At 36.6% G+C, this 13990-nt stretch overlaps 1 protein-coding gene across 1 annotated transcript in view; it reads right to left on the reverse strand.

Annotated features, from left to right (window-relative positions):
* LOC137502367 (zinc finger protein OZF-like) overlaps nt 1-13488 on the reverse strand; it is a 95497-nt gene extending 82009 nt beyond the window's left edge. Inside the window, exon 1 of the mRNA XM_068229391.1 lies at nt 13286-13488. Within this exon, the coding sequence (XP_068085492.1) occupies nt 13286-13291 (6 nt within the window). The 5' untranslated portion in view covers nt 13292-13488. The remainder of the gene's footprint in view (nt 1-13285) is intronic.
* Between the last annotated feature and the right edge of the window lie 502 nt (nt 13489-13990).

Consider the following 13990-nt stretch of genomic DNA (forward strand, 5'->3'; position numbering starts at 1 on the left):
ATGTTGAGTGTTATTGCATGACATCAGACTAATTGATCTTTAACCGATAAATTTCTTGTCTTGCTGTTTCTTTGCAAGCAACATCCAAAAAGTCCTTGGGCCATACTCCAGTTTTGTGTATTTTGTTGAGTTGCATCATTGCTTTCAAACCTACTTTTCCAATTTCTTTCGGCAAATCCAGCAGTATGTCATTGTCTCCTGTAGCTTCCCTCCTCTTCATATTCGTAATCGCCTTTTCTACTTCCTTTGTCAATATGCTGGGCCCTTTCTTGTCTTTGTCAATCTCCTCCTCAGTCTCTGCTTTGATGTCTTGCGAACGATGTTCCGTATCGTATAGTTCCTTTACGTATTCTTCCCATATCTTCAGCACCTCCACTTGTCCCGTAACCATTTGTCCTCTAGAGTCTTCTATTCCAAAGGTCCTGATTCCTTTGTTTTCACCCCCTCTCATACTTTTTGTTTTCTGGTACAGAAGGTCGTACCTTCCTCTTATTTGTAGCTCCCCTATTTTGTCGCACATTTCTTTATGAACTTTTCCTTCACTTTCTCTTCTGAGTGCATTGTTAAGTCTTCTGTATTCTTCATTCACATATTTACACTTCCTCCTTTCCTCCATCTTCTCCAGGTTCTCATTCATGATCTAGGGTTTCCTCGCTCTCTTTGCTTCCTTTCCAACTTTACTTTTAAAGTATTCAAACAAATCCAGTTTAACAGTTTGCCACTGCACTTCCGTACCTGCACTTACATTTCCATCTCTCACTTCACTAAAGTGTTGCTCTAAAGATTCCCTTAGGACCTCACTATTCTCTATTGGTTTTTCCAGGTCCCATCTCTGCTTTCATCTCCCATGCTGTTGGATCCTATTCAACCTTGCACTAACGTCTGCAACCAAAAGGTTGTGAACCAAGTCAACATCAGCAACAGGTGGCACAGTCTTGGTGTGTTTCACACTGCTGCTAAACCTCTGTTTGATGAGTATGTAGTCTCTCTGATATATATTAATATCTCCTGAGCTCTTCTATGTGTATAATTTACTCTTCCTTTCCTTGAACCAAGTGTTCGTCACCACCAAGTTGTTATGCTGATGGAATTCCTCTAGCATCTCTCCTCTGTCCTTTACTATTCCTAATCCAAATTGCCCCACGCTGTTTGCTTCTCTACCTTGCCCAGTTTCCTATGATTGTAGTGTTTACAATTCCTCTGCCTTCAGAGTGAATGATGTCTCCTACTTCATCGTACATTTTCTCTACTTCTTCGTCGTCATGGTCTGATGTTGGTATGTACACTTGAACACACTGGTTCTGCGCTTATTTTCACAAATACTAAATGATCATTCTGGCACACCACTTCAGTCACATTTTGCACTAATTGATTTTCCATCACTATTGCTACTCCATGATCAAAACTTTTCCACCAAAATAAAACATTGTGTAATTACCTGACACTATCCAATTAATTGAAGGAACAAGAATCCACCTGATCGATACTTTCACTTTTATTTAGCTTTAGGCTATTTCAATAGACATTAGATTAAAAGTTCAGAACATGTTTCGAATGCATTGCATTCATCATCAGCTGCTAACATTTGGCGAAAGTAAAATTAGCTAAGAACAGTCTCACAATTTTCTTAAAACCTTAGAAACAAGTGTTAGTAGTGCATGTGTGAATGGATGTTGGGGGGGGGGGGGGGGGATGCATTGAAGGCGACTGTTAGTTAAACTATGACTTATTATTAAAAATCTTAATGTTAAAAACACTGATGGACTAAAATATAGTTCACTATAAGTCTTGTGAATTTTCCATAAGTTCGCTGATTACTGAAGAACTTGTATGCACTATGTGAAGTATTTCTGTTGACCTATTGGTAAAAAGTTTCCTTAAGAAGGCATCCGGTGTTTTCACGTCTCTTATCTCCTGTTGGGTGGAGAGGTGTGACCTGACACTATTTCACCACTATCTGCCCACCCCTCTTCACTTAAACTCATTTATGTTCACTTCACACTTGTCCATTTCTCTCTTCAGATTTTCCAGTTTTCCGGAGTGTTCTTACGTTCCATGTCCCGATCTGGAAATGAAGACGCTGACCTCTTTTGATGACTTCCCCCTGAAGTACTCCCCACCCGAGGGTCCGAATGGGGGATTAGTTTATCCCCATAATCTTTCATTCCAGGATATGCCCTCATTATTCTCTGTTTTCACATATTCAAGAAATATAATAACGTGTGTACTGTAATATCGATATGAAGGAGATCAATGTATGTGTTGTAAGAGCAGGGAGAAGAGAATTGTTGTTTATGCTCATGCTTTGGATGTAATGGCGACTTTCAATAAAGAGATTTAGTTTAATTCGCTATTTATTCAGGACATTGGCGCAGTCGGTAAAATCGGTTGATTAAATCCGTACACTAAACCTTCAGAAGATGTTAAAATGGAAATAAACAGTACTATACCAATTTTCAATGTAAATGGAGATGTCACCAGCCTTGATTCTAGATGGAAAAAATGGAAACGTTCAGTCGAATTGTATATTGCTGCAAAAGGAATAACAGATTCTGCTATAAAACAGGCAATTTACCTACATTCGGGTGGAGAAGGCTTGCAAGACATTTTATTCTGTCCCTGAACACAACACTATTCCTACAGGTAAAGCTGTGCAAGAATATACTTTAGAATTGTTAGATAAACATTTTTTACCGAAAAGCAATCCGCTATTTGAGCGGCATATTATGAAGTCTACGAAACAGGATGTTAGTGAAACATCTGACGCCTTTATATCTAGGTTGCGTCAACAAGGTGTCAAATGTGATTTTAAAGATACCACAATAAAAAAAAGAATTAGAAGACATGTTTATTTGTGACCAGTTCGTAGAGGGTTGCAAATCAGCTGAAGTTAGAAAGAGAATATTGGAAACATCCTCTGTCACAGTAGACGATTCGGTTGACATTGGACGGGCTCAAGAAATGTTAAACATGCCGACGTCACATTTTAGTAAGGAAGACGGTTCTGAGCAAGAGGTGTATAGTTTGTCGAATAGAAAGAAATATGTGACTTCACAAAGAACTACAGTATTTCCAATAGTGGCAAAAACGCGGGTGTTCCGCCGAAAACTAGTTATAATAGTTATCACAATAGAGGAGAAAGGAAATGTTATCGCTGCGGGGAAACAAATCACTTAGCTAGTGACCCTCAGTGCCCTGCAAGAAACAAAGTTTGCCAGGCTTGTAATTTAATGGGGCACTATAGGAAGTGTTGTAGAACAAAAAGGACATACGTTAGAATCTGGGGAGTCAACTGTTGATGACGAAGTTTCTTACGTGAGCAACGTCTAATATGAAGTCGGCCCTGGATGTAGTAGTGATTTAAACTACACCTTTCTTACAAATGACGAACAAAAACTGGAGACAACGGGAAAGACCACTTGTCTATTATCAGGGGTGCCCTTCATTTTTATTATTGACTCAGGATCTACTTGCGATGTTACTGACCAAGAAACTTGGAAGGAATTTAAAAGGAAGCAGGTAACCGATAAAGTAAAATTACTACATAGTTCAAAAAGACTTTTCACTTATGGTAGAAGTGATTTGTTGGATATTTTAGAAAAGTTCGAGGCGGATATAACGCATTCCAGTACAAAAACGAGTACAACTGTTGTAGTTATTAAAGGTAGAGTACCACCTATTTTGGGACGTTCCTTGGCTACAAAACTAGGAATATTACACATTTCTGAGCAGGTTAACCATATGGTGGTTTCTGAGACATTGAAGGTGGGCAAAATAAAGAATTTTCAGCTTAAATTACCAATCGACCCTAAAGTCCCACCAGTTATTCAACCTCTGCGGACGGTACCATTGGCATTGAAACAAAAAGTAGCACAACGTATCCTTGAACTGAAGCAAAATGACATAACTGAAAAGGTTGAAGGACCTTCAAGATGGGTTTTCCCTCTTGTACCAATTCCAAAAGGTGACAGCGTTAGATTGTGTGTCGATATGCGAATGGCAAATAAAGTTGTACTAAAGGCAAATACAGTAGAGACAATACGCGACACTGAGCGAGATGTAGGATGCTAAATGGTTTATTTTGTAACCTATTCAATACACATAAATTTTTACATTTAGGAATTTATTATTAATTCCACTTGAGACACGTTTCGCCCTTCATTGAGGGCATCATCAGTCATTTGTTGGTTTTTACTGTAGCCTGGTTAGTTTTGGCGTTGCAAGTGATAAAAATCATTGTTAATCCATATTGAAGATACTGAATGTAGGATGCTAAATGGTTTCTTTTGTCACCTATTCAATACATATAAATTTTTACATTTAGGAATTTATTATTAATTCCACTTGAGACATGTTTCGCCCTTCATTGAGGGCATCATCAGTCATTTGTTGGTTTTTACTGTAGCCTGGTTAGTTTTGGCGTTGCAAGTGATAAAAATCATTGATAATCCGTATTAAAGATACTGAATGTAGGATGCTACATGGTTTCTTTTGTCACCTATTCAATACATATAAATTTTTACATTTAGGAATTTATTATTAATTCCACTTGAGACATGTTTCGCCCTTCATTGAGGGCATCATCAGTCATTTGTTGGTTTTTACTGTAGCCTGGTTAGTTTTGGCGTTGCAAGTGATAAAAATCATTGATAATCCGTATTAAAGATACTGAATGTAGGATGCTACATGGTTTCTTTTGTCACCTATTCAATACATATAAATTTTTATCACTTGCAACGCCAAAGCCAACCAGGCTACAGTAAAAACCAACAAATGACTGATGATACCCTCAATGAAGGGCGAAACATGTCTGAAGTGGAATTAATAATAAATTCCTAAATGTAAAAATTTATATGTATTGAATAGGTGACAAAATAAACCATTTAGCATCCTACATTCAGTATCTTTAATACGGATTAACAATGATTTTTATCACTTGCAACGCCAAAGCTAACCAGGCTACAGTAAAAACCAACAAATGACTGATGATCCCCTCAATGAAGGGCGAAACATGTCTCAAGTGGAATTAATAATAAATTCCTAAATGTAAAAATTTATATGTATTGAATAGGTGACAAAATAAACCATTTAGCATCCTACATTCAGTATCTTTAATACGGATTAACAATGATTTTTATCACTTGCAACGCCAAAGCTAACCAGGCTACAGTAAAAACCAACAAATGACTGATGATCCCCTCAATGAAGGGCGAAACATGTCTGAAGTGGAATTAATAATAAATTCCTAAATATAAAAATTTGTATGTATTGAATAGGTGACAAAATAAACCATTTAGCATCCTACATTCAGTATCTTCAATACGGATTAACAATTATTTTTATCACTTGCAAATGAGCGAGATATCAACGGACAGCTATTGGAGCTCTCTTTAGCGAGTAGACCTGAAAACTACTGATTCTGTCATAATAGCACGTGTATTTTTGTAAGAAGTTTTTGGTGTTATTTATGTGTTTTCAGTGAGTTGACATAATTAAATAGTAGCGTGTGTCATTCCTTGATATCTCCTCTCAACAAGAGGGGAAAGGTATGTGCTGTGTTTGGCTGCAGTAACTATGAAGTAGAGAAGAATGCGCGGTCATTCTTCAGGTTCCCTCGTGACAAGAAAATGTAAGTAATATTGTGTTTGCATATATATTCTTCAAGTGACAGATTTTTATAGTACTTCATAATCTTCTGACCTGCTCGACTCATATTTTAACTGGCTTAAAATGTAATACGCATATTTTATTGTATAGTTCAGCAGTTAACCTTCAATACCCATGTGTTGTTGTAGGTGTGATCTGTGGGTTTTGAAATGTCACAGAAGTGATTTGGATAAGGTGTACAAGAAAGAAGGGACGTTACGCTTATATAAAAATTATAAGATCTGTTCAGATCATTTCCAGGCCAGCGACTTTAAAAATCCTCGACTATACAGCCAAGGGTATGTTACAGTTTTACTCTAATTGTACGTAAATATTCCTCAAAGCATCACTATCGACAACATTTTCATACTTTTTTTTCTTTTATCCCTCTTCTCAGATTAAAACCGGGATTTTATAGGTTATCTTTCTGTTAGTAGGCTTCATGTTAAGAGTAAGACTGTAAATTCGTAATGGTTTATTAGGACCATCTCACTAAGTCCTAAACAGCTGCAGAGGTATGCGATAACATTATTGACATTTTTACATTATTTGGCGCTCTCTCAGTGTTGCAGTAAGACGATGGTTGAGAGTTCGTTAACAAAATAATGAGCAGCTTAACTGTTCTATGGCCCAATTTTAAGATTGTGCATGGTAAACCTAGACACAGCCAGAGCCAAGGCAGCATAGAGCGAGCAAATCAAGACACAGAAAATATGCTAACTATACGGATGCAGGAGCACAACACCATGGAGTGGAGCCGTGCATTAAAGTTTGTCCAGTTAATAAAGAACAGCACTGAACATTTTAGAATTAAAAGGTATCGTACAAAGTGATGTTAGGATGCCCTCCTAAACATGGTTTGTCTTTATCAAGTTTACCTCCTGAAGCATTGGCGAATGTTCACTCTGTGCACGACCTTGAAAATATAATTAATCAAGTGAGTGTTAGCAGTGAGAAAGGGACTGAAAGATTGCAGGATAATGATCATAGCAAATCTCCAGTGCAAGAGGATAACTTACCAACAGGAACAGAGAGAAAGATTGTGCTCCAGACAATAATGATGTGTTAACTCGTGCTATTAAAAAAACACAGAACTTGAGCGTACAAGCGCAAAAATTGCAGCAGTTCTCAGATCGTTGTTTGCCACCAATGGAAAAGGAATGTACAGTGAGAGTTCCAGTTCCCGACTTCAATCGAGGAAGAGGAGTTGCAAGATCGATCTGGGTGTCGTCCTCGAGACAACAGCTGATGGCTTCTACTGAATCGGGATGAAAGGTGGTGTGCTTCATGCAAGGTTATAAATAGGGAAGATATGATATGCCACTGTGACTACGACTGATACAAATTTTTGTTTGAGGCCCTAGTTCAGTTGTTGCCCTCTTAGAATAATCTCAGAGGAGGAAGATCCGGCAGAGAAAACTGTTGGCTTGAGAACAGTTGCAATGTCTTAGTAGTAGTAGTAGTAGTAGTATTTATTCATTCATCATGTCGTTTACATATTTACAGGACTCTGTTTTATATATACATAACTCTTCTACTAACATTATTACTTGAGAAATATTAATCTTATAACTAAACCACATATATTACAGAAGTACTAGTATTATTATCAACATATTAATACTTAAAATAAATTGAACTTCTAACTATCTCTTGCACACATTAAATAAATTATTATTATTATTATTATTATTATTATTATACAAAATCATACCAACCTCAACAGAGTCGAGTAGATATCAGTAAAATACCACGTAAGGTGAAACCTTGTGTGTGGTAATTTAGAATATTAATTACATAGTGAGAAATATATTTTAAATGATGCCTGAAATACGAGTATGGGTATGAGTGAATGACGGATATGATCAACAGCACATGGTGGAGCATTGAATAGAAATTGGATATGGTGACGTGATATTCTCATTTAGTTATTTCTTCCATAACAGTTTTATTATCCTTGACAAAGGATTTAAGACACTTCAGACTCATTTTCTGACCTAATAAAGTAGTTTGTAAAGAACCGGGAAGGACATTAAAGAATTTTGGAATGAAGTACAAGAAATTGCGCTTTGTTATGCTAAGTTTGGGTTTATATAACATACAACGGTGGTTCATCTTACTGCATGTTGAATATTCATGTTTAATGTTCTCAATTATATTTTTGTTTTTGTTAATATATTTGTATATTTCAAGGGCATAGAGCTGTTTTACATTAAATATATTTGCTTCAGCATATAATTGACTACTTGGGTATAATCTTCCTTTCTGGTACATTATTCGTAATATAAGGTTTTGAACAACCTGTATTTTATTGATTACATTTTTGTAGGCTCCTCCCCATGCCAAAATTCCATAGCTAAGAATAGACTGAACTAAAGCGTAATAAACCTCTCTTAACAATTTTATACTGGATATGTATTTTAAATTATGAAATATATAAACAGTTCTTCTGATTTTCTTTCTTAAATCGGTAATGTGACTTTTCCATTTCATGTTCGAATCAATTAATAATCCCAAATACTTAACATTATTTACTTTATAAATTTTGTAGCAGTTACAATTAAATTTACAGTTGATGATGTGTACAATTAATTCATTAAAATCGTTTCGTGTATCTGTTACAGAAAAATTCATAAATTTTGTCTTTTTAATGTTTAGAAATAATTCATTATTATCTAACCATGCTTGAACTTTAAGCAGTGCTCGAGTTGCTCTCTATCTGACGAGATTCCAGCTATCACCCTCAACATAAATGACTGTATCATCTGCATATGTTACGACGTGCGTATGTTCAGCATTTGCTATTGTTTTCTCTAGATCATTAATAAATATAATAAACAATAAAGGACCTAATACTGTGCCTTGTGGGACAGAAGAATTAAGTTTTTCGTATATTCTCTTTGTTAAGGCGGATATAGCATCAGTCGTTCCGAGATTTTTAATGAATCCAAACTGTCTGGGTGAAAGTATTTGGTGTTTTTTTAAAAATTGGTAAATATTGCTCTTTAAGCATTTCTCGAATATTTTTGATATTGTTGTAGTTATCGAAATGGGTCTGTAATTTCTAATGTCACAAATATTTCCAGACTTGTGAAGAGGTTTTACTATTGTTGTTTTAAGCTGTTTTGGAAAGTAACCTAAGGTGAAGGAATCATTGATAATATTCAGCAACGGTTCCTTTAATGACTCTATATTTTCTTTAATAATTCGAGCCGAAATATTGTCTATTCCTACAGCTTTGTTTTCATGTACTTCACTCAAACATCTCTTCAGATCGTATTCTGTTACCGGTGCAAGGAAGCAAGTATGAGGGTTGCGAGCGATATTTAATGTGGAGTCGGAAATCTGTCTGTGATGCTTTGCTTTCTCAGTGGTTTCGTTAATGAAATAATTGTTAAATTTATTAGAAATATTTATGTCATCTTTCCAGATTTCACCTTTATATCTGATTTCCTTGATCTCTTCTTTTCTAACTGACCTTTGTGTTATTTCATTGACTATGCCCCAGACCCTACCCCGGTTATTTGAATTGCGATTGATCAGATTCCTATAGTACTCAGTTTTCGTTTTCATAATTAGATCATTTAGTTTGTTCCTATATTTCCTGTACTGTTCTTTAATTTCGAAGTTATCCTTATTTTTTTAAATATTGTTGATAAAGTCGGCCTCTTGTGTGAATAGATTTTACCAAACCATAAGAAATCCATTCTGTTCTTTTGACTTCCTTTGATTTCAATTTAACAGTGGACAGGCTCATGCAGCTTTTAATTGTATTCACGAATTTATCAAGTTTGATATCTAAATCACTGCTGTTTAAGATGTCTCCCCAATTTATTTTACTTAAATGATTTTTAAGCTCAAAATGATCTATTTTAAAACAGTTACGTCGAAAATTTGGTATATTATTAGGGACCGAGGCATTTTGAATGTTGAGACTTACTATTATAGGATAATGATCTGAAATTTTACTTTGAGAGATGATAGACAGAATGTCGTCATTTCTCAACCTACTTTTAATAAAAGCATGATCAATACAGGATTTACTTGTACCAGATACTCTGGTAGGAATGTTTATTAAGGACTGAAAATTTCTTTCTTGTACCATGTTAAGATATTCGTCACAGTCGTGTTCATTTAAAAGGTCTATATTTGTGTCCCCTATTATCAGTTCGGTTTCAACATGGCATCTATCTTGGATATAATGATCTAACGCACTGAGAAACCGCTGTTTGTGATATTCATGTGACCGATATACTCCTGTAATAGCTACTTTCTTGTTGTCATAGTTAATTACTACTCTGAGAAATTTAAAGTCATCGTACTCAATAATTTCCATTTCGTGCTCCAAACCATTTTTTACCATTAATACAACACCATCACATTTGTTAACTGAACCCTCATTGTAATAAGATTTATACAAGGCATGGTTACTTATATTTACATTACTCAGTGACCAACTTTCTGTTAAAATTACGACATCAAACCTATGATCATATGCTTTCAAAACAACGTCTAAAATGTTCTTATTTTTCCTTATGCTTCTAATATTAGTATGAAAAATTTGTAATGTACTTTTCCCTTCCGCATGCTTCTGCAATCTACTCGTGCAATCTTTGATGCCCCTTCTCGTCTCTGAAAGAGGTTGGTATGTTACATGATCATCTTCTAGAGTTGAAGAGAAGCAGCCTAAGATTCTTCAAATGCAACTGCCAGCACAAATGTCAGACTCTGAGATGCTTTTGCAAGAAGAAAAATGTGTTGTTCAAATCTAAGTGCCATGGTGCAAGCCCTTGCTGTAATAAATTAATGTTCAATTCTGATTTTTGCTCTTTCATAAACTTAAATGCAATTTTCAGAGCAGCAAATTATATTTTTCTGTTCATATCTCATACGTTTCATGCTATTTTATATAGCTATGACTATCTTTTCAAATTGCAGCTCATAACATGGTTCATGGAAGCTATTTCTTTTTCTATTTGCTTTACGTTGCACCGACACATATAGGTCTTATGGCGACGATGAGACAGGAACAGCCTAGGAATGGGAAAGAAGCGGCCGTGGCCTTAATTAGCCTAAGGTAGGTACAGCCCCAGCATTTGCCTGGTGTGAAAATGGGAAACCACGGAAAACCATCTTCAGGGCTGCCGACAGTGGGATTCGAACCCACTATCTCCCGGTTGTGAGCTAACAGCTGCGCGCCCCTAACCACACGGCCGGTTCATGGAAGTTAAAGTACACCATCACTAGCGATGGTGGAATATCCCTAGTGAATGTGTATACCTTTACTGAAACTTTCACTTCCATTACAACACTTATAAAGACATTTCATGAGGTTTTTCATAAAATGAATCTAGGTCTCTTTTGCTCCAATAAAGACATGTGGTACGTGCTTTAGCTGCAAAGCAGGAAATGTGTCAGAAGATGACTATACAACACACAGGCTCAAAAATTAATCAGCCAGAGAGTAAAAGGCCTTCGATAAAGACAATACTGAGCCTGTGTTCCCCGTAGATTTGCAGTCTGTTTTACTATATGTACAGGCATCCGCCATCAATTACTTAACTGTGTACGATCTCAAGACTGCTATTTATGGCATTAAGGTGAAGGAGGATTAAGTGCAAATAACTTCATGATCATAGAGTGCGATAGGCCTAATACTTAAAAATGTTGCTTATTTTACACAATGGTTGTTGCTACAAAACACAAACAGTAAGCCTACACTGGCAAATGCATGTCTGTGAAGAAAAGAACATCAACATCACTCAGAAGTTTCTTGCTAAGTGACATACACAAATAGAATGCGATTCAATTCACTCTACAAAAGAAAGAAAACTGAAGCATAAAGAAGTGCCAGTGAAGTATCTGTCAGCATATAAGTCCGCAACACTGAAACCCAAACCTTACAACATTACGTATTTGACAAATTCCTCTTGTAAGGACTACGGTTCCATGAAGACTGCCTCCTCCAATCAACCAGGTCACAAAAAAGGGGGCCCTACGGTTACTGACCTCTGCTACATCTGCTACCACCCAGATTTGAAAGGAAGGATCTAGACCGATTTCAAAGATGCGTATCATTCGTGGTGAAATATTTTTATTTTACGTGTCTTTCAGATTTTCTCCATTGTAAAGTTTTACTATTTTTGTTCCAGGTGCCTGGGAAGAACTTCCTCAAATACAACAAAAGCAAAGTGAAAGTTACTCAGTGGAAACAGAGAAAAATCTTTACTGTGTACCCTTAAAAATAAAGCACAAACATCTCGATCTCAAAATCACAATACTTTTTATGAAAACCTACATCATGATTAAATCTGAAAGTGATTTTATGTTGAGAACAGTCATGTAGTGATCAAATCTGCTTATACGATGTGCTCAAGAGAAACATGAACATATCGCTGGTACTATGTGCAATTACTGGAAGTGGAAGGTTTGAAGAATTTAAGCTATTTCTTCTAACTTGACTTAATGAGTATTTACACATGTCATTTTGATATGCTGCTCCACATTGAAGGTAATATAATAACATAACCATATCATGAAAGTCTGACTCCTTGACTGAATGGTCAGCACACTGCCCTTAAGTTCAGAAGGTCGCGGGTTCAATACCCGGCCGGGTTGGGGATCTTAATCGCTTCTGATTAATTCTTCTAGCCTGGGGAGTAAGAGTTTGTGTCCGGCTCCATGGCCAAATGGTTAGTGTGCTGGCCTTTGTTCACAGGGGTCCCGGGTTCGATTCCCGGCAGGGTCGGGAATTTTAACCAACATTGGTTAATTTATCTGGCACGGGGGCTGGGTGTATGTGTTGTCTTCATCATCATTTCATCATCATGACCCGCAGGTCGCCTACCGGAGTCAAATCAGAAGATCTGCACCTGGCGAGCCGAACATGTCCTCGGACACTCCCGGCACTAAAAGCCATACGCCATTTCATTTCATTTTTTTTCCTTTTTTTTTTTTAGGTGTTTGTGTCTGTCCCAACACTGTCCTCTTGACATTCAAACAACACACCACCGAAACACACAAGAGTGTTGACGTCAGGAAGGGCATCCGGCCATAAAACACTGGGACCCCACAAGTGTGGGGAAGGCGGCAGCAGAACTCCGTATGTCCAGGAAAGCTATAATATACTTGTGTGTCCACGAAAGGTTAGAATTTCACTTTTTTAAACCACTTAAGTCAACGATCGAACTATTTCCGTGAAATGTATAAAAAAAAATCAGTCTCCTGAAAATTTTGCTAAAAATGACTTATTAGGTTTCATAAGTAAGCCGACGATATACTGTAGAACCTGACTTGTTAGTTGCCAAGAGTTCTTAATTGCACGACGGCCTGTTCGAGATGAAAACTTTCGTTTCATTCAGAACAGTGGGCTTAATAAACATTTTTTTGGCATAACCCTACAATTATACAGAACTGGAGTTATATTTTGTGCTGACGAAGTAGCAATCTCTAATAATAATGCTTTCAAACCGAATTATTATTCTGAATCGGTGACAAGAACTAGCATGTAGTTTTAAAATTAAATCGAACATTCAACACTGGCTTTAACCGCATGTGAGCATCAATACTCGTTGTAGGTGTCAAAAAATTAAGTACTAATTAGGCTCCTTTATCATACTGTCTACTTATTTCAACTTACCTCCATTAGGTACAAAACATTGTTTCAGCACGATGTTACAAATCTTTCTTCTTTCTTGATGCTTATGGGCTCTCGTATTTTTACCCAGTCACTACACTTATACAAAAACACACGAAAAACTATATGATACCATAAAGTCACACATGGGATAAAGAGGATTCACACGTAAAATACATAAAAAATATTATGTAATGCGCAGTATTGCTAAGATACATAAGCCTCGTAGAGAAGGGATCGTACACAGCTACACACAGTTCGAATGGAAGAAGGAGCGAGAATGAAATTCACAATGTCTTCTTCTTCTTCTTCTTCTTCTTCTTAGGAATTTCTTGGGAGCTCCTGAAAAGCCATAACCCAGTCACAAAATTCACAATGTCAATTGAGCGTCTTCGAGGAATTGATTAAGAACCTGTAACTTGGCAGGGGAGAGGTCAGATAACAAACAAGGAATACTAGTAGGAAAGTGAATTTTCATCCGTATGAGAGTAGGGAGAAATTTACGGCGAGGGTGTAAATAGACAGGACATTGGAAAAAAAAAACTTGGTTACTGATTAGAGTCGCCGTCAGAATCACCATACACGCAATGAGGCAAAGTAGCAAGTCGAAAATTATATTTACATTGAAGGGTAAGAGCATGATTAAACCATAGGCGAATAGTGTTTGTGATATGTCGTCGTAAATATGTTCCCTTATAAAACCAAGGC

Source organism: Anabrus simplex, chromosome 10 (genome assembly GCF_040414725.1).
Source record: "Anabrus simplex isolate iqAnaSimp1 chromosome 10, ASM4041472v1, whole genome shotgun sequence".
Classification (NCBI taxonomy): Eukaryota; Metazoa; Arthropoda; class Insecta; order Orthoptera; family Tettigoniidae; genus Anabrus; species Anabrus simplex.